The sequence below is a fragment of the Urocitellus parryii genome, chromosome 5, assembly GCF_045843805.1.
Source record: "Urocitellus parryii isolate mUroPar1 chromosome 5, mUroPar1.hap1, whole genome shotgun sequence".
NCBI classification, from domain to species: domain Eukaryota; kingdom Metazoa; phylum Chordata; class Mammalia; order Rodentia; family Sciuridae; genus Urocitellus; species Urocitellus parryii.
In genome coordinates, this window is record NC_135535.1 from 83,048,222 (window position 1) to 83,069,370 (window position 21,149).

Consider the following 21,149-nt stretch of genomic DNA (forward strand, 5'->3'; position numbering starts at 1 on the left):
GGGGTTGGGCTCCAAATTCCTCAATAGGACACCCATAGCACAAGAGTTAACATCTAGAATCAACAAATGGGACTTACTCAAACTAAAAAGTTTTTTCTCAGCAAAAGCAACAATAAGAGAGGTAAATAGGGAGCCTACATCCTGGGAACAAATCTTTACTCCTCACACTTCAGATAGAGCCCTAATATCCAGAGTATATAAAGAACTCAGAAAATTAGACAATAAGATAACAAATAACCCAATCAACAAATTGGCCAAGGAACTGAACAGACACTTCTCAGAGGACGACATATAATCAATCAACAAGTACATGAAAAAATGCTCACCATCTCTAGCAGTCAGAGAAATGCAAATCAAAACCACCCTAAGATACCATCTCACTCCAGTAAGATTGGCAGCCATTATGAAGTCAAACAACAATAAGTGCTGGCGAGGATGTGGGGAAAAGGGTACACTTGTACATTGTTGGTGGGACTGCAAATTGGTGCAGCCAATTTGGAAAGCAGTATGGAGATTTCTTGGAAAGCTGGGAATGGAACCACCATTTGACCCAGCTATTCCCCTTCTCGGTCTATTCCCTAAAGACCTAAAAAGAGCATGCTACAGAGACACTGCTACATCGATGTTCATAGCAGCACAATTCACAATAGCAAGACTGTGGAAACAAACTAGATGCCCTTCAATAGACGAATGGATAAAAAAAAAATGTGGCATTTATACACAATGGAGTATTACTCTGCATTAAAAAAATGAGAAAATCATAGAATTTGGTGGGAAATGGATGGCATTAGAGCAGATTATGCTAAGCGAAGCTAGCCAAGCCCTAAAAAAAAAAAAATGGCAAATGTCTTCTTTGATATAAGGAGAGTAACTAAGAACAGAATAGGGAAGAGGAGAGGTGGGAGGGAAAGGGAGAGAGAAGGGAAATTGCATGGAAATGGAAGGAAATCCTCAGGGTTATACAAAATTACATACAAGAGGAAGTGAGGGGAAGGGGAAAAATAATACAAGGGGGAGGAATGAATTACAGTAGTGGGGGTAGAGAGAGAAGAGGGGAGGGGAGGGGAGGGGGCATAGTAGAGGATAGGAAAGGCAGCAGAATACAACAGACATGAGTATATCAATATGTAAATCAATGGAAGTGTAACTGATGTGATTCTGCAAGCTGTATACGGGGTAAAATGGGAGTTCATAACCCACTTGAATCACAATGTGAAATATGATATATCAAGAACTGTGTAATGTTTTGAACAACCAACAATAAAAAAAGCAAAAAAAACAAAAAAACCAAAAACTAAATCTCAAAGGGCTGGGGTTGTGGCTCAGTGGTAGACCTCTCACCTAGCATGTGTTAGGCTCTGGGTTTGATCCTCAGCACCACACAAAAATAAATAAACAAAATAAAGGTATTGTGTCCATCTACAACTAAAAAATAAATTCTTAAAAAAAAAACAACTAAATTTCAAATAAGCAAATATCTACACTAGAAAAAGAACTAAGCTTAAAGTTACCAGTAGGAAAAAAATAATGATTAGAACAGAAAAAAATAGGGAATAGCAGAACAATATGAATAATGAAACTAAAAGTTGTTTTCCTGATAATAAGCATGAAATGACAAAAATTTTAGCTACCCTAAGAAAGGAAGACTCAAATGAATAAAATCAGAAATAAAAGAGGGGCATTACAGCTGATGCCACTGGCAGGGAGTGAGGGAAAAACATAAAAGAAAGAAAAAATTATATGCAAATAAACTAAATAACCTAGAATAAATGGATAATTTTCTGGAAACATAAACTTACCCATATTGAATCGTGAAGAAATGTAACATCTACACAGATATATAACAGTAAAGAAAAGAATTAGTCAAAAAGTTCCCAGTATAGAGAAGCCCAAGAACAGACGCTGTCAATGGTGAATTTAAGCATTTTAAGTAAGAAATATTCCCCAAATTACTTCTTCTATTCCACATTATCCTGACACCAATGTCAGACAAAGATATCAAAAAAGAAGTATATTACTTGCCAACATCCTTATGAATACAGATGAAAATGTCCTCAACAAATACTAGGAAATGGAATTCAACAGCACATTAAAAAAAAAAAAAATCACACACCACGACCAAGTGGGATTTAGCCCTGGGATACAAGGATGGTCCAACATATGAAAATCATTTTATGTGATAAACCACATTAAAAGAATCAATATAAAAATCATATGATCATCTCAGTAGATGAAGAAAATGTACTATAAATCCTAGCCAGAGAATTTAGGCAAGAGAAAGAATAAAAGGAATCCAAATCAAAAGAAGCGAGATGATCTTTGTTTGCTGATAACATGATCTTATTTCTGAAGTTTCCATCTCCAAAACTTGCTAGAACTATAAATGAATTAAGTGCTCACAGGATACAAACTTAACATTAAAAATCATTGATGGTTATATACACAAACAAGAAGCTCTGCATAAAGGAAATCAAGAAAACAATTCCATTTCCAATAGTGTGAAAAAGAATACAATACTTAGAAATAACTAAGGTGGCAAAAGCCTGTACACTGAAAACTACAAAACATTGTGAAAGAAATGAAAGACAGAAATAACTGAAAAGACATCCTGCGTTTTAGGATTGGAAGATTTGATATTATTACAATGTCCATATTATTCAAAGTGATCTAAAGATTAAAGGCAGTCCTCATAAAAATCCTAATGGTATTTTTCTTTTTTACAGAAGTAGAAAAAACAATCTTAAATTCATATGAAACCAGAAATAACTAATAATAATAATAATAATAATAATTATAATACGTCTTAAGGACAAAGCCTGACTTAAAAACACATTACACAGCTACAGTAATTAAACAACATGGTGCTGCATAAAGAAATGCCAATGAAATGGAAAAGAGAACCCAGAAATAAGACCACGCATATACTGTCAATGTCCACAATGATGCTAAAAATTCACACAGGGAAAGAAGAGTCTCACTTCCTTATGTCAACAAATGGTGTTGGGTTCATATGCAAAAGAATAAAACTGGAATTTTGTCTGACATCATATAAAAATATAAATTCAAAATGAATTAAATATTTAAATGAAAGAAAAAAAAACTGGAATCCTAGAAGAAAACATGAGGGAAAAAATTCATGACATTCAATTTGACAATAATTTCTTCAATGCAACACTAAAGAGAACAAAAGAAAAACAGACAATAGCAGTATATCCAACAAAAATAGCTTCTACAGAAGAAAGGGAATAATAATAATAATAATAATGATAATAATAATAATAATAATAGAAAGCAATAAAGAAGAAAAGGCAATGAGAAAAAAATGTTTAAGTATTTGAAAATCATAAATATGATAAGGGACTAATGCCAAAAATAGGTGACAAGGAATTCATACAACTGAATAGCAAAACAAAACAATAACAATAAAAAAAATTTAAAAAAAACAAGGAGAAAATGGACAAAGAAGTTGAATACACAATTTTCAAAGACAACATACAAACATCCAACAGGTATATGAAAATGTATACAACGTCACCAACCATCAGAAAAATGGTAAATTCAAAGTCCAATGAGATACCAACTCATATCTGATAGGCTGACTACTTTAAGACAAATGATAAGTATATGCAAGGAAGTAGATAAAAGGGAATGTTTGTGCACTGTAGGTGGGAATGTAAATTTGTTCAGCCATTATGGAAATTGGTAAGAAAGTTCCTCAATTAGTAAACAAACAAACAAACAAACAAACAAATCCAGCTACCATATGATCCCAAAGCTCCATTTTTCTGGGTATATAATCAAAGGAAATTAGTATCTTAGATATATGTACCTCCTGTTCACTGCAGCATTGTTCATAATAGACAAGATATGGAACCAATATTATTGTTCTCGAATGGATGAATAAATAAAGGAAATACCTCATCCCATCTACACAATACTTTTATTTAGCAATAAAAAAGGAGTTTCTGCCACTTATGAGAACATGAAGAACATTATGCTAAGTGAAATAAGTCAGACACACAAAAAAATATTGTATGATCTCACTTCTACATGGAATTTTAAAAAAATCAAACTAACAAAAATAATAGTGGTTGCTGAGGGCTGGGGTGGCAGAAATGCAAATATGTTGATTAAAGTTACAAACTTTCAGTTAGAAGATGATCAGATTCTAGGGAACTGAACATACAGCACAGATACTGATGTATATGTTCAATAATTTGATTGTGATACTTCATTACATAGCATATAAACATCAAATCAAATACATGCCTTGAATATATAAGGAAAAAGAAGAAAGTTTGGCTGTCTTGTAAAGTCATACTTGAGCACTGTAGCTTCATCAACAATGTTTATCAAAAAAAAAAATCTTTCAATTTGTTAAGTGGAAGACATACCATGTTCCAAATGTCATGGTTCTAACTATGAACAAAACCTGAAACATACTAGTTATGAGATGGTTTAAGATGCTAGCAATTTCATTTACACAAGTCACAGTAAGTCCTTAACACTACTTTTCCAAAGTTGAAATCCCAAACAAATGCACTTTTCAACAAGAAATGATGCAGTACAAATTTGATAACAACAAAATAATTCAAAACGCTATACCATCCATCTCATTTTACATTTCTTTCTCCTTTGTATTATGACAAATTGGAATAACTAGCTTTATTCTACAAAATGGTAATGGTAAGACTTCTAGTACTGGTTTATTACATAATTAACACAAACAGCCTTGCTTGGGAAACTATAGGAGGTAACTAAAACAAAAATGAAATTAAAAATGTTTTAATATAATTAAGAATTTTATTTTGTACAAAAATATATTGATTTGAGATCAGGGGAACAAAACAAGAAAGTAAATTCAGTGTCTTCTGTTTGGGCTACTGTAGTAAAATACCTTAAGCAAGGTATCTTCTAAGCAATTGAAACTTATTTTTGATAGTTTTAGAGACTAGGACATCAGTGGTAACGGGCCAGCAAATTTGATGTCTAGTGGGGTTTCAATGTTCTCATACCTGATGTATTCTCACTGTGGCCTCACACAGTATAAGGGTTCTCCTAGCTCTCTTAAGTCCCTTAAAAGGACATCCCATTCATGAACACAGAAGCCTCATAACCTAATCACCTTCAATAAAAGAGAATTAGAATCACAACACATTAACTCTGAGAGGACACAAATACTCAGATTATAGCACCCAGCCATTCAAAGTCTATTTACCTTGATGACATTTGCCTATTCTGACATTAAGCAGTGGAAGAAAACAAAGTAACATATTTCATTAAAAACAAAAAAATTTTAAAAATGCGACAAAAAATTATTCAGAAGTTTAATTAACTAAAATTAAGAATACAATAAATAGATTTAAAAAGCAAACTAGAGAGTGAATTAATGAGTTGGAAAGTAGAAGACATTAGCCATAAGCATGACAGAAAAATCAATTTTAAATTAACAAGTGATTAATAATACTTAAATTATTAAGTATCTTAGAGAAAACAGTGAAAATTTATGTATATAAATAAATAATTGGTGGCCCAGGAAGAGCTAATGTATGAAAATATAGTAGGATCAAACTTTCCAGAAGTAATGAATCACAATAAGTTGTAGATATAATAACACCTGCTGAGGAATTTTAATAGGATTTATCTGCTGATGATTTTATATTACAAAAAATACACAGCAAAATTACCTCCTGAAGACCCTATACTAGGGTCTCCTGTGTATAAATATGGATGAGAAACTTGCAACTCTCAGATGAGTATGCAAATTAGTGAATAAATAAGTACATGAATTGAATAGGCTGTAAGAGAATTATAAATGTGGAGAGCTCGAAACAGAGAATTTATTTCCCCAACAAAATGGTATGGACTCACAGGTAACAGTTAGGATAAGAAGTAAATGTGCACCTATGTATTCCCCCTTGCATTTACAGCAAAATGAACACTCTTTTTAAAAATTAATGAAGTAGTCCTTCAAAAAATTGTGATGCTAATTTCAATGAGCCTACAATACTCAAAATATATGAGATATTATAAATCTAGAGGCATGGTTTTCTTTAGTTCTTTGAATAGAATTCTAATGGCACATTTAAAGACTTTGTCTATTAAGTCCAATACCTAAGTAGTTTTAACTTTGCTACATTTCTTTATCCTATGTATGGATAATATTTTCCTGATTTTTAAATCTAATAGTTCTTTTTCTTTTTATAAGAACTGGACATTTAAAATAATGTAATAAGTAGCAACATGAGAAATCCCTCCAAAATTGTTGTTGCTGCTTTTAAATATGATTATTGTTGCTATTTATTTAGGAACATTTAATGTAGTAACTTTTTTAGACTAAATCTGTGTGTACTGTCACATACAGCTTCTGAAGTCTCTTACAGGAGTTATTTAGTAGTCTTCTAATGATTGGACAGAGATTTCCTTAAATACCTTGAATTGAAAAGTCTTCCATCCTTTTTCAAGGGGCTCAGGTGTGGGACACAATATCAATGCTGCCAGTTTACAATTCTACCATAGCCTTCACTTTTCTGCTTGTGTACAATTCAAGGTCAGCTAGAGATTAGAGTCTTTTCAGGTCTTCTTAGGGCAGGTATGTGACCTTTAAGAACGCCAGGAGTAACTTAAAAAGTCAGAGGTTTTGTTTTGTTACTTTTTTTTTTTTTTGGTGGTGCTGAGGACTGAATTCAGGCCTTGTGCAAGGTAGCAAATGCAAAACCAATGACTTACAGGCCCAGCCCCCAAAGTCAGAGCTGTTTAAAACCAACTACGGTAAACATTTTCTTCTTGTTTGTTTGTATATTGCCATTCTCTTGTTTGCCCCAACTAATATTTCAGTCCAAGGCAGCTGAAAAGATAAACAGTTTGTTTATCTGAAAGCCCTGAAAGTCAGGACTTGGCAGGAAGCTATCAGGTCAAATAGTAACAAATATCTAGGGACATGCCTCCTGTTTAGTTTCAAATTTTATCTTACTCCTTCAGTGGCTTCTATATCATGGGTTTTCACAGTGTGTGTCAGGTGGGGACTCAGACTCAGGAAAACAGATTCAGGATCCCAGCAGCTTGAAGAAGATGCAAGACACAGTTGGGAGAGTAGACATTTGTTATTTAGAGGTGGCAGCAACGCCTAGCCTGTAGCATTAGCTTCATTTTTGCCCCAGCCACTTCCATTTAGCTTTCTCCTCAATTACCATTCGCCATTTTTATATGCAGTTCAGGCGGAGAAGGCACATTGCCAACAGGTTACTTAAGTGGGTGCATGCTCACAAGCGAATGTTTATGACGACAAATACATATGCCAAATCAGGGTGTTCAGGACCTTGGCTACATACTAAAATCACAGCCCACTTGAAGTCGCATCAAGGAAGCCTAACTATATCCACTTTGGGCTTGCCCTACAGTGTGGCTGTCTAGTTATAAGATTTTCAAGCTTTTTTGCAGCTGGGGAGAGGAGGATGGGAATAGAGCAAGTTAAAACTTCACAAGGTTGACTGTTCTTAATACAATTTAATCATTTGTCTTGAATAAATGCTTGGATTGTTAAAAGTCTTTGGTTAGTATCCAGAGTGCTAAAAAAGTTTCTTTTGAAAAATTTTGCTAGTGTTTTCACTACCTTTATGAAAAAGCTAATTTGTGGAGGTTCTAATTTCACCATTCCAGCAGTCCTGCTTAGAGTTTTCTTTCAAAGACTATCAGAATCTTACAGAACTTATAGAAAAGTTGCATAATTTCTGAATTCTATCCTGTTTCATTAGTCCTTTTGACTATATATACGCAAAACAATACTATACAGTTTTAATTACACCAAATATCTTTCTGCCTCTGAAGCTTTGCTGTGCCTCGAAGACTTTCCTCCTGCCTGACACACTCTTTGCCTAGCCATCCACAGGTGAATTCTTCAACTTATGCGGGTCTCAGTTTAAATGCTGGCTCCATAAAGAGCTCTCACCTGACTACCCTCACTCTCTAGCTACTTATACAGCTTTATTTTCAGGACACTAATAGTCGCTTGGCATTATGTTATATATTTATTAGTTTCCTATCCATCTTCTTTACAAGATGGTAATCTTGAAAATTTCTTTGCCATTTCAGAAATAAGAACTGTGCCTGGAATTTAGCAGGTAATCACTTCAATTATGTAGAACAGCAAAGAATAAATTTGACCACAGCCACTTACTTGATTATCCTGTTGGTTCAAATAGAACAGATTTGAGGTTCAGCTGGCTCCCAAGAAAAAAAGGAATTTATTTATTTGTCAATTTCCTAGGATGGGACCATGAAGTTTTAAAGGGCTATTGGAATGACAGTTGTTTGGTTGTAGTAAAATCATATGAAAATAAGAATCTATTTACAGATGATTTTGACTGCATTTGATATACCACTTTACTTTTGAAAACCTTAAAGTTACAATATTGTTCTTTCTTTTTTAACAATAATTCTTTATTTTTATTAATTTTTTATAGTTGTAGATGGACAGCATGTTTTTATTTTATTTGTTTCATTTTTATGTGGTGCTAAGGATCAAACCCAGTGCCTCATACATGCTAGGTAAGTGCTCTACCAGTGAGCTATAGCTTAGCCCCCCAACAACATTGTTCTTTCTGATAGATATTTCCTGTGCAATTCTTTTAGCTACATGGCAATTAAACACAAATACAAAACACACACACACACACACACACACACACACACACACACACATCTCTAGCAAAACCTTCAAGCATTTCTAAGAAAATAAACACAATGTATTGTAACATGCTTGGATTATCTTCACAATACTCTGAAACTACATGGGACAGATTTTAAAGTTTATTATATATATTACAGTTTGTCTTGCAGACTGCTGACAAACCAAAGGAGAAGTATGCTCTTTACACAAGTATTTTTATTTGAATGATGAATATGTGCTGATTCACTCATGCCCTCTTATTCGATTTCATGGTGAACAATGGCCTACATCTATGCGAGGTTGGAGAAGTGAACTATAGTCCAAAATATATATTTTAGATAAACTCTACCAAATAAGGAAAAATAAACAATAATCTTTCCCTTGCTGGCATGAAGTTTCAAACTGAAAAGATGAACAACTGGATACTCAATATATATTCACTGATACTAACAAGAAGTTACAGTAAGAATCAGAAGGTAATTATTAATTTAATGAAAAATAAACAAACGAAAAGATCTGTGATTACACTATTGTTATCTCACTATAAATATAACCTACAGAACTTACAGATAGGGTAAGCATGTGTTCTTAAGAATGAATTTAACTGGCATCCTTAAAAAAAAATCTAACATAGTCTTGGATATTGGAAACATGAAATTTTTAGGGCTTCATGAAGACGAGTCTTAAAAAATTTATTAGGTTGATTGTTTTGAAAGGGTAAAGCACTTTGGCTACATTTATAACAATATATTTATACATTTATAACAATATAATGCTACAAAAGTAAGGCATCCATGAAAGTTATCGTTTGCTTTTATATATTTGCTTAAGGGATGATTTGTTCAAGTATCTCTGCCCACACAAAGAAAAGACTAAATGGAAGTAGAATAGAACCATACAAATTCAATTATGGAAAATGAAATTTAGGTCAGGTTTTTACTTGTTCACACAAGGGTTAAAAATGTTACTTTGTATATAGGACATGCTTGTATCTGTGTATGTCCTTTATGAGACACAGAGTATATTTTTGAGGTTTTATTAACTATTGTTACCAATTAAAGGTACATATATGTACAATTAGACATAAATTATTTGAATCAAACTGGTTTCTATATAAATATATTACTTTGTATTGATTATGTGTGTGAGAGGAAAAAAAGAACAAAAATAAAAAATCTTAGAATTTTACTATAGTTGCAATATAAAGGTAGATCCGACTTGTGAAAATAGAGTAAAAGATAAAATACACTACAAAATGTTTAATTGAAGAAAGAAAAGGAACATTAAAATATTAAAAATTACTAGAGTTTGAAACATTAATATCAAAAAACACTAAACACTGCTGAGTCTACTAAGGTAATTTCAAGTAAGACAAAATAATAGAAAGGCTACTTTATTTAGAGAAAAATAAGAAAAAAAAATGTTTTCAAAAAGTTTATTTTACTAACCTGACTTATTTTTCTTTGTTCTTGTATAGCTGTTTGAATTGCCTGGGATACTTTTTCTTGATCTTTTGCATGTTCTGTCTTCCATAATTCCCTTTCTTCAGCATGGGCTTTTTCCAAATTTTTTCGTTCTTCTTCTACTGCTTTCATAACTATCTCCTTCATTGCTTCTTTCTCAAGCTTCCAAACAAATAATGACCAAAACAAAAATATTTCCATGACTGACCTGGTTGACCCAAAACATAATTTGATCTTATACAGTTTAATTCTCACTTGCTATTTTTATTCTTATTAAATAGTTACATAAAATCATATTGTTCTTTTTTATTCCTACTTATTAAAATCCCTACTTATTTCCCAGGCATTTGTATACTTCAAAGAAGTCAAGCCTTTGTTTAGAGTAGCAGAGTTCAAACTGGTCTTAAAACTCCTTTACTCAATAACTGAAAAGTTATTGAGTGTATCAAGAGGTTTTGTTTATGCTGGAGATATATCTATATATCTGGATATCTAAATATACATAGATATAGATATTGAAATTCATTTAAAATTAAAAACTATAGTTTCCAAAATTTAAAAAGTGAGAAGAATGTTGTTTGTAAACTTCTTTTAATATCTGACTTAGTAGAAGACTGCTAGATTCTCCTACCTTCCTTCTGTATTAAATCTGTAATGACAGGTTTTGGTTAAAGTACATAAGGAAAATTCAGTCTTGTAAAAATAGATGGTTAAAAAGCCAGGAGGAGAAATATTTAGTTAGTTTAGGTAACTGTAGATGTTCTTGATTATTTCATACCAAAATTTTTTCATACTGTTATATTACAATTCTTTCTTATACTTTGAATGAATTCTTCATCAACACATGATTTTCAAATGTGTTACTTAGAAAATATTGATCGACACATTTCTTTATATATAAAAGGAAATTTGTTAATATTATTATCTATCTAATCATAAAAGTCTTGAAGTACTGGAAAACAGATTCAAATTTTCCAGATTTTAATTTTAATTTTCACTACTTCACAGTCCATTTCAAAGATAGAGCTTTCTATTTTGTTCTCTAATCCATGCTCTGGGAGTTTAGAACCTGGTTGTCTTTGTTATCCCCACCAAAAGTATGTTGATTTTTATCTTCTCTTTCTAGAATTAGTCTATTTCCTTAATTTCCAATCTACTATTAGTCTATTTTTAACACTCTTTCTAACCCTGACTTTAAATGTACTCCATTAATTCCTTCCCTACTTTCAAGCTTGTGTTTTCCCAAATTTTCCCCAAATTAATGTCATACTTGTGCTAAAAAAAATTCAACATGTCTTCCATATTTATGAAATCAAACTCAGTTCAGGATGCTAGCCACCCTTTAAAGGGACATTTCAAAAGTAATTTATTGTTTAAAAACTTCTATGACATGAACATACCATATCTTCATGTTCCCCATAGTTTAATTAATTCCTCCTTGCCTTATTAGCATATAAGTAATATATTTTTTCTTAATGGGTTAAAATTCTTTATGACAAAAATCAGTCATCTTTAGATTTGCAACTTTGGCATAGTAGTATGCACATGCACGTAAGAGTCATTCAGTATCTATTAACTAAATTTAATTTAAAATCCAAAACTTCAAAGTTACTATTATAAACACATTTGTTAATATACATGTATATTAACCCACACAAACACCGATACATGCTCTGTATCCTACCAGGTGGACATTCGTGTCCTAACATATATGTTCATTTTAATATGTAATTAACAACATATATTTAAAAGCATTTTGGTGCCATCAGGATCTTATGTAATATGAATTTAACAAAAATGTAAAAAGTCATATCCCGAGTTTAAGAGGAAAGAAACATTTTTTGAATGAAACATTATAATAAGTAGACTTAAAAATTAATGAAAATAGTTTTCAACTCCACTTATTTATAGAGAAAAGAAACCCATTATCACAGATGAAAATACCTTTGCAGCAGACACCAATGCCTCTTTATTTTTTTGCCTTTCTTCCTCCAAACATTTTTCTAGTATTTCCTGTAAATGATGATAGTGAGAAAGAACCTAAATGAATTATTTGAAGTAATAAAATGCATTCTTTCCATACTCTGAGCACACTTAAAATATTACCTTCTGTTCTTGAGATTGCTGAATCAAAGCTTCCTTTATTTTTTCTTTAAACAGATCTTTCTCTGTATCTAGCATTTCAAGGAGCCTCTGATGCTAAAAGGAAAAATAACTGAATTATGATTGTGACTCTGATACAGATAATATATCAAGAAGGAAAACAGCTGATAAAATTTATTTGCCAAGAAGCACTGAAGTAGTTACTAGAGGAAACAAGTGGAAATATGCTTAAAATGGAGGTGGAGGAACCCAAGACAGTGAATTCACCTTTCTCCAATCAGCCTAAATATATTTTTTAGCTCCCAAGTTCAGTAATCTAATTTAGGAAAAAATACTCTAAATTAGAAAGTTAATCAGAAAGTGATACAATATCTTTTTCCAAAATTAAATTTGGAAGAATATTTCCCTAAAATGATTATTATCTTGTAGCCACAAAAGTGATCAGATTGTAATTGAGAAAAACTGTTTGCTTAATGAGCAACTATTATACTATATTATTTATTTCTAGTAAAGCACTGTGGAGAAGACTGAAAGACTTATTAATAGTTCTTGTCCCAAGATTTAACCAGTTTCACAAAATTAATCTATGAAGTCATCCCAACAATATGATGTCATAGCACAAGTATCAACATTTGGGGGGTGGAGGTGCCAGGATTGAACTCAAGGGCACTTAATCACTGAGCCACATCCCCAGCCTTTTGTGTATTTTATTTACAGACAGAATCTCACTGAGTTGCTTAGTGCCTCACCACTGCTGAGGTTGGCTTTGAATTTGTGATCCTCCTGCCTCAGCCTGCAAAGCTGTTGGGATTTACAGGCGTGAGCAACTTCGTGCAGCCCAAGTATCTACTTTTATTATAATATGCTAATAAAAAAGCATAGAACTATTGGGCAGTTATCACGGACTAAGTGCTTGGAGTCTGAATACAGCTTTCTAAGAAAATTAGACATATAGCCTTCAATATCTCGAATAAAGATAAGCCATATACTGTTCTGAATCAATGCTCTGATATAAATACAAAACTAAATATTACTATTCACTTATACTTCTCATTAAGATAATGCAGCAAATAAAATTTTTTTTCAGATTTTGTAGGTAGAAACATCAAAACACCCTTTAAACATAAACTCATTTTGATATTCTACATTTTAAAACAGATTTATGTCTTTCAAAGTTGTTTTGGTTTGAAACATTTAAAGCACTTTTTAACAGTGAATAAATAGTCCTTGTCTATTTAAGATAGTCTGTTTTTCTTGTTTTTAATTGTTATGTTATTTTTCATTTAAGTTTTCAAAAGAGTAATAAAAGTCACATGAAAGATGTGGTTTTTCCTTAAAAAGCAAATCTAAACTGTGATACAAATCATAACATGATTCTGAGAAATCATTACTACCATCTGAATTTGTAAAATGCAACTGAAAAACAAATGAGTATTCTGTACAAGTAATAATACCTGAGACTTTAATTTTGTATTCTAAGTAGGTCTATATGCACAAAAAATTTCAAAGGACCACAAATAATACTTAATCTATCTTAGACACACACATGAGAAAATATACAGATATATCAGGAAAATAATTAAGCTTAATATGAAAAATATGAATCTCATGAAATTAATAATAGTCAATTTAGGTTTATAGAGGGGATAATATACAAATAGAACAAATAAAATTGTGAATGCTAATTCACAATGGGAGGGGCACTAGGGAAGAACAGAGTTACCTTAGATTAGGTAGAGGAGAGTGAAGGGAGGGAAGGAAAGGGGACGTAGGTATAGGAAGGATATTAGAATGAAACAAACCATATATATATATATATATATATATATATATATATATATATACACACACACATATATATATACATACACACACACACACATACACTCTGCATGACCAATATGATTCTACAACATGTATAATCAGAAAAGTGAGAAATTATATCCCATCTATGTATGATATATCAAAGTGCATAAATGATTCTGTCATATATAACTAATTAAAACAAAAAAATTAAATCACTGAATCAAGAAACAGAATGAAGCTTTCATCAAAAATAACTCTGAAATTAATTTTTCCTTAAAATAAAAAAATCTATTATGACAGTAAGGCACATTAATGAAGTCATTAAGTAATTAATTACAAGTGGGCCAAGTTTCCTCAGTCATCCAACAAGAACTAAATACAAAGAGGATACTAAGCTAAAATGACAATTTTTATAAAATTCATTTTGAATGACAATTCTTAATTCTGACACTATGCTATATAGAAGACAGCATTCAAGCTTGCTTGCACAAAAATAAACCCGAAATTATCCTTTGAAACAAGCATTCTACTTAAAATACGCCTGAAATGAATTAATGGATCTGCTTGGGAAAAAAATACAATTAGGTTACTGGGTTTTCTCATTCATTATTTTAAACACAAGGCACTGTTAAATTGTGCTTTACATGAAGTAGTACCACAAAACCCTTACAAAAAACCTGCTATCTTTGGGTAACTTGCCAGATTTTTAATGAATCATTTCAACAATACTCATATTCTATTTACTTGTTACCAGAAGAGGTAATTATTTAGTAGCTAAAATTAGCTCCAGTACTTCATAGTTATTACCTATAATAACTAAAAGCTGCATGATATAACTAGTATGTTAGGTAACACTTCACTTCCATTTGGTTATAATAACATATGTGCCTTTATTCTTTTTAGAGTACTATTAAACTAAGATATAAGTTCTGGTCTTTCTCATTCTTTCTCTTTTTATGCATGGGAGGAGGGGACAAAGGGTGGATTAGAAAAGTGGATATCATATTCAACTAGATTTAAAAATCAGTTTTTAGAAGATTTTAATATTTTGTGGGGATATTATATCTAGGTACAATGTAAGGAACTTTACAAATGTTATTAGTAAATGTTCACAATAACTTGGAAATGTGTTATTATTTATCAATTTTAAAATTAAGTTACAGCTACGTCAACTGCTTTGGTTCAATGGACTAAGAAATGGTTAAGTTGTAACTCAGACTCAGGAAGAGCTGAATACAAAGAGCATGGGATTCTTTAGAAATCCGAGGACTCTCAGATCTCTACTCCATCACCATGAATTGCATCATTGACTTTTTGGATTAGTCATATAATCATAGTACTTATCTAGCCTTAAAATTTATAGGAAAAAAAACTTTTCAAAAAACCCTGTAGTTATATTGAGATTATGGTGAGTGCCTCAACTCTATTTCCCACTCCCTCTCCCAGGTCAAGATACAGTAACAGAGACTGTTTAAGACTACAAACCTAGAAGGGAATGAGGAATCATTCGTTCTTGACAGATATACTTTTTGGAAAGTAAGAATGTAAAACATTTAGATAGCTGAGTTTCACCCACTAGAATGCCAAGAAATACATAGCAATAAGTAATTCATTCAGCAGTTAACAAACAAGTTGACTTGTTTACAAAGATCATACATTCAGAGAAAGAGAATAGTCTGTGGAAAAAAAACAGAGACTAATATCCAAGCCACAATTATAAACTCTGTCTTATACATTTCTGTAAGTGATTAAATGTATTCTTTAGTTTAATTTGCATTCTGGAGATATATCTCTTAAGAGGCAGCATACTCTATCAGATTTATCATAGGCATTGAGACCAACTGACTGTTGTGTGGAGTTCACTCACCAGTATTTTATTTACTAACAGTACAAGTTAACTTTTCTAAGTCTCTAGTTTTGTTTACTTTTTTTTAATGTAATGCTAGTAATGCCAACTTCATGGTATCATGAGAATTAAACTAAGTAATGTAAGTGATGTATCTGTCACTCAAAAATGTTAACTAGACTTCCCCTTGGATAGTTTACACAATTATGACAATTAAGTTCACTTATGAAAATAAGTGTTGTGCATATGAAGGAAAATATTAGTTTCTACTGAAAATAAAATGCCTCAGAAGCAATGTTCATATACTTTTGCAAAAAAATATATATATAGTATAAAAAAACAAATATCAAAGTATCTCTCCCTAACATATAATACATTAACTTTTATAGTACAGACCAATGTCAATCAAAGAAAAGCAGCAGTTTGGGCATTCTGTCTTGAAACCTCTATCTTGAAACTTTTCAAATTTTTATTTTATATCCACAAAAATTAGGATTACAATGTATTTTTTGTTTACAGTGTGACTGTTGTCTTTCATAGCTCTTATAACTATAATAGTGGGTAGGAAATAGTATCTCATGGTTTTTAATTGTATATCTCTAATGACTGAGGGTGTTATGCATCTTTTAAAATGCTATGTTATTTTCTGATACTATAGCAACAACTCTTGTAGTATCTGCACAAAAAGGGAAATCATTAGAGTGCTTTTGCAGCCTTTGTAAGGGACTGCAGGAAAAAGTGTATGGTTTGAAGTCTGTCTGTTGTCTGACTTCTGCCAGAAGTAGCAATGCCTTTCCTTTCTGGGACAGAGCTTATTTGGGTTATTTAATCACAATTAGTTAGAAATTATAAAGTACCAAGATAAAGCGTGGCCAAAAAGCTTTTCAATCCCTTTATTCTATCTAACATATAAACCATATCTGGAAATAGCCCTTATTACTCTTACCTTCCATGTCAATATGAAGCTCTTTAACTATCTGGGCATTCCAGCACCCCAGAAATGGTTTCCTTGGGGTGGCTGAGGAAGGGTTGATACTATTCCACCTTACTAGCTGACTAAGGTAGGGATGTTCTAAAAATTAACTGTTACATACCTTAGAGCAGACATTCAAAGCAAAGGCAACATCATAAAATTCATAAGGATCATTTTTAAAAATCTTATTCAAGACACCAAACTACAGGATTGTCTCTGTTCTTAATAGAGACATCAAAACATTTATAAACAAAGAAGAGATTCCAACAGATTTTTTAAATCTTACATGTTCTCTACACTTACAGTAGTTATTTTTTTTATTTTTGGGGGGTACCTGGGATTGAACTCAAGGGCACTCAACCACTTAGGCACATCCCCAGTCCTGTTTTGTATTTTATTTAGAGATAGGGTCTCACTGAGTTGCTTAGCACCTCACTTTTGCTGAGGCTGGCTTTGAACTCAAAATCCTCCTGTCTCTTCCTCCTGAGCCACTGGGATTACAGGCATGCACCACCACACCAGGCCTACAGTAGTTATTATAACCTATTGCAATAAACTTTACAGACCATTACATTTAACTCCAGACTTTGCTTATATCTACTAATTCCTAGAGGACTTTAGATTCTATACAAAGGATATCTGGAGTTTCTAATGAAAAATTCTTTATTTGTAAAGTTCCTAATAACATAGACTTTTCTCACAGGAGAGTTAAATTGAATTATACATATGAAAACATATTACAAACTATTTCTACACAAATATAACCAAGTATATCTTGACTTTGCTATTTATAATTATGGTTTTCTCCAAAGTTAATAACCTGTAAGATACTATTTTGTTCTCTGCATATATTTTATACACTGTAGCTTTATGTTACTACCACTGGATAATTTTTCATTAGTACTACTGTATTTTACATTATACAGAAAGTAGATGAACCCAGTCATGATGAGGATTTAGCATATGAATCCAAGGAGATGTTGATCAAATGGTAAAATGTTTCAGTTATGGAGGATGAAGAAGTTCTGAAGATCTAATATACAACATGTTGACTACAAGTTAATATTGTATATTTCATGATTGACATCTGCTAAGAGAGATCTTAAATAGTCTCATGTTAAATTGAGCTAAAATTTGTTTTCACATGAAGGGACTGTCTTTTTAAATCACAGAAAATAGCTAACCTCCCTGTAAACATTTAAAAATAAAATCCATTTTTGAGCATATCTCCCAAAAGTTCTCTTCTCTAGATCAAATATTGCCACTTCCATTAGTGATTTTTCATGTGATCTGGTTTGAGTTCCCTCAAAACTATACATGTTTTCCAAGATTTAGTGGAATAAGATGTTTCAAGCATATAGAAAGCAAACAAAATAAATAATGCAAATATCACTCATCTTCTAACAACTGTCAATAATCTACAAATATTTCACCATCAATAATGTCACCTATGGCATAATTGACAAGAATGATTTTAAGTCTTTGTCTTTAGCAATTTTTATATACATGAATATATACAAATCTTAACTACACAACTTTGAAAAAAACCTTAGCCATGCACTTTGCTGCATGACACACATATCTTATCACCATCTGTGTTGTCCAAGTAGCCTTCCCTAGAAGCAATAAGTGTTCAGATTTTTTTCACATTTGTTTTGCAGATTTTTGAAATATCTATCTTTATTATCATAAAGTATAGATTATTTCATATATGGCTTCACTGGGTCTATAGAAAATTTTTAAGATTAATCTAAATAGTTAACAATGTGTTATCAGTAACTGATTTATTTATATTCCTGAACAGCATTCCTCTGTATGAATATATCATAATTTGTTTACCCATTCTACTTATGATAGACATTTGGGTTGTTTGCAGTTTTGGCTGCTGTGAAAAAAAGCAGTCATGTTTACTCTTTGACACGCACTTTCATTTCTTTTGCAAATAGGAAAGTGTATGTTTAAGTTTATAAGAAACTGTCAGATAGTTTTACAAAATGGTTACAATACTAGGAATTATGAGAATTTCCATTGCTACCTATTCACCATTTGGCTATTTTAGTCTGTTTAATATTAATAATTTTAACAGGCAGAACAAAGTCTGTCACTATGGTTTGAATGTGAATTTTTATAATGATGTGAAATGTTAAATGTTTTATCATGTGCTTTTTGGTCATTCTTAAATTTTTCATGTTTTTGTCTTTTTCAAGTTTTTGTCAATATTTATTTCAGTTTCTCTTTTATTACTAATTTATAGATATTTTTGTATAATATAAATCATTGCCAAATATAAGTTTCATGAATAGTTGCCCTAGTTTCTGTACTGCCTTTCCACTTTTTATTTTTCATTTTTTATTCATTTATTTATTTATTTTTAAGAAATGGGGTCTAGTTATGTTGTCCAGGCTGGCCCCAAACTCCTGGGCTCAAGTGATCCTCCTGTTTTAGCTTCTTAAATAGCTGGGACTACTCACATGCCACCAGGTCTGGTTCTTTTTGCTTACTTTAGGATTTAGCTAGCAGAAATTTTCACCTTGATGAAACCTAATTTACCAAATTTTTATAATTATTGCTTCATTTGACATAAAATTATTGTCTAAATTTTGTTCTTTTAAAACTTAATACTGTTTTAATAGAAATGCAAATACAAAAATATAGAACAACTTCATAGAGAATAGCAGTAGACTATCATGACTGACCTACAGCAGTTTAAAAAATAAATAAATAAAGGGTGAACATGTCTAAGTTGTGCTTAAAATATTTGATAATAATTAAAGATACAATCTTGTCTTCCACATAACAAAAATTTAAAAAATAATAAAACTGTTTATTGATGTCCCAGGAACAATATATCTTTTCTGAAGTTTTTATTTTTAAAATTAGCATGTAATAATTGTACAAATTTTTAGAAAGTGCAGGAAAACACAGGCAAAAGGAATAGCATACATTATGTACATTCAGTTGGATAAAGAAATAAAAATAGTCTAGAAATGAAAACAATTTCTCAAATCCTACCTTATTGACCTCAGAGTTTAAAGTCTGCCATTGGAACTTTATGATCTTCCATAATGAAACCCTAACATATTCTTTTTCTCAATCTACATGAGAAGACATTTCAACATTTTGATGGTCAACTTATTTTCTCCCATATTTCTCTGCTATACCACCATTTTTCTGTTTCTATAGATATTTAAAATCTTCTCCATCAAAAGTGATTTCATGGGGGCTGGGGCTGTAGCTCAGTGGTGGAGTACTTGCCTTGCAAGTGTGAGGCACTGGGTTCTATCCTCAGCACCATATAAAAATAAATAAAGATAGTGTCCATCTACAACTAAAAAAATTTTTTAAAAAAGTGATTTCATGGATCAAAGATTGATTGTAAGCTGTGTATTTTTAATGTATAACCTTTATTAAGCTAATAAGAATTTTAAACCACTAAGCAGAAAAGAATATACATGATTACCAGGTTTCTCTACAGAATATATTATATTTCTATGCTGGGAAATGTGGTTTGAGAACTGGTTTAAATAATTACTGTCTTGGGTTGGTTATTTATTATGTGACTTTAACTATTTTAAAATAATTACAAATATAAAGTTGATTGAAAGCTTATATGTAGTATTTACATTTACTCATAACAGAGGAATAAATAAAGATGAATTTTATATTTTTTCTGGTTTTAGATATAGAATATATCATGAAAAACCCAGTACAAAAACGCTGAATGTAAAATATAAAACATACCTTTAAGTTATCTAGATCTTAAAACTAAGCCTCAAAGGATTATCAGAATTAAATTTCCAATTAAGATGATCTCACAAATATGAAAAACAAAATGCTTGAGGAAACAAGCTACCATGAGTGTGAGTCAGCACAAGTGCAGAATCAGACTTTAAAACACAACAAATGGTCGAACTACCAGATACAAGGTATTTCTAAAAAGTACATTTAACATCTTTTCTTAAGCATCAAAAATATGAGTAAGAAATCAGATGCTACAAAAAATGATTATGTATGCTTATAAAAAAGGAGAATATAAAATTTTAAAATATATTGGTTGAAAAAAGGCCAGTAATTGATTTACACTTCAGTTTACAAAGAACAGAAATGTGTGGCCAGGAAGACAGATTCTGAACAGATTACACAGAATGCAGAACACAGACAAGAACTGAAAAACATACTAGAGAAGTATGACATATCAAAGTAGAGTTGGAAAAGAAAACAACAGGAAACAATGGGGCAGAAGAAATTTTTCCAGAAAGAAGAGAGACATGTATACACAAACTAAAACAC

General features: G+C 31.5%; 1 protein-coding gene across 1 annotated transcript in view; it reads right to left on the minus strand.

Annotated features, from left to right (window-relative positions):
- The window catches only part of Ccdc91 (coiled-coil domain containing 91), a 332,645-nt gene that overhangs the window by 97,649 nt on the left and 213,847 nt on the right, over positions 1–21,149 (minus strand). The window contains exons 9-11 of the mRNA XM_026410706.2: positions 12,238–12,330; positions 12,076–12,144; positions 10,117–10,293 (exon numbers count right to left, since the gene is read on the minus strand). Of these exons, the coding sequence (XP_026266491.1) occupies positions 10,117–10,293; positions 12,076–12,144; positions 12,238–12,330 (339 nt within the window). The remainder of the gene's footprint in view (positions 1–10,116; positions 10,294–12,075; positions 12,145–12,237; positions 12,331–21,149) is intronic.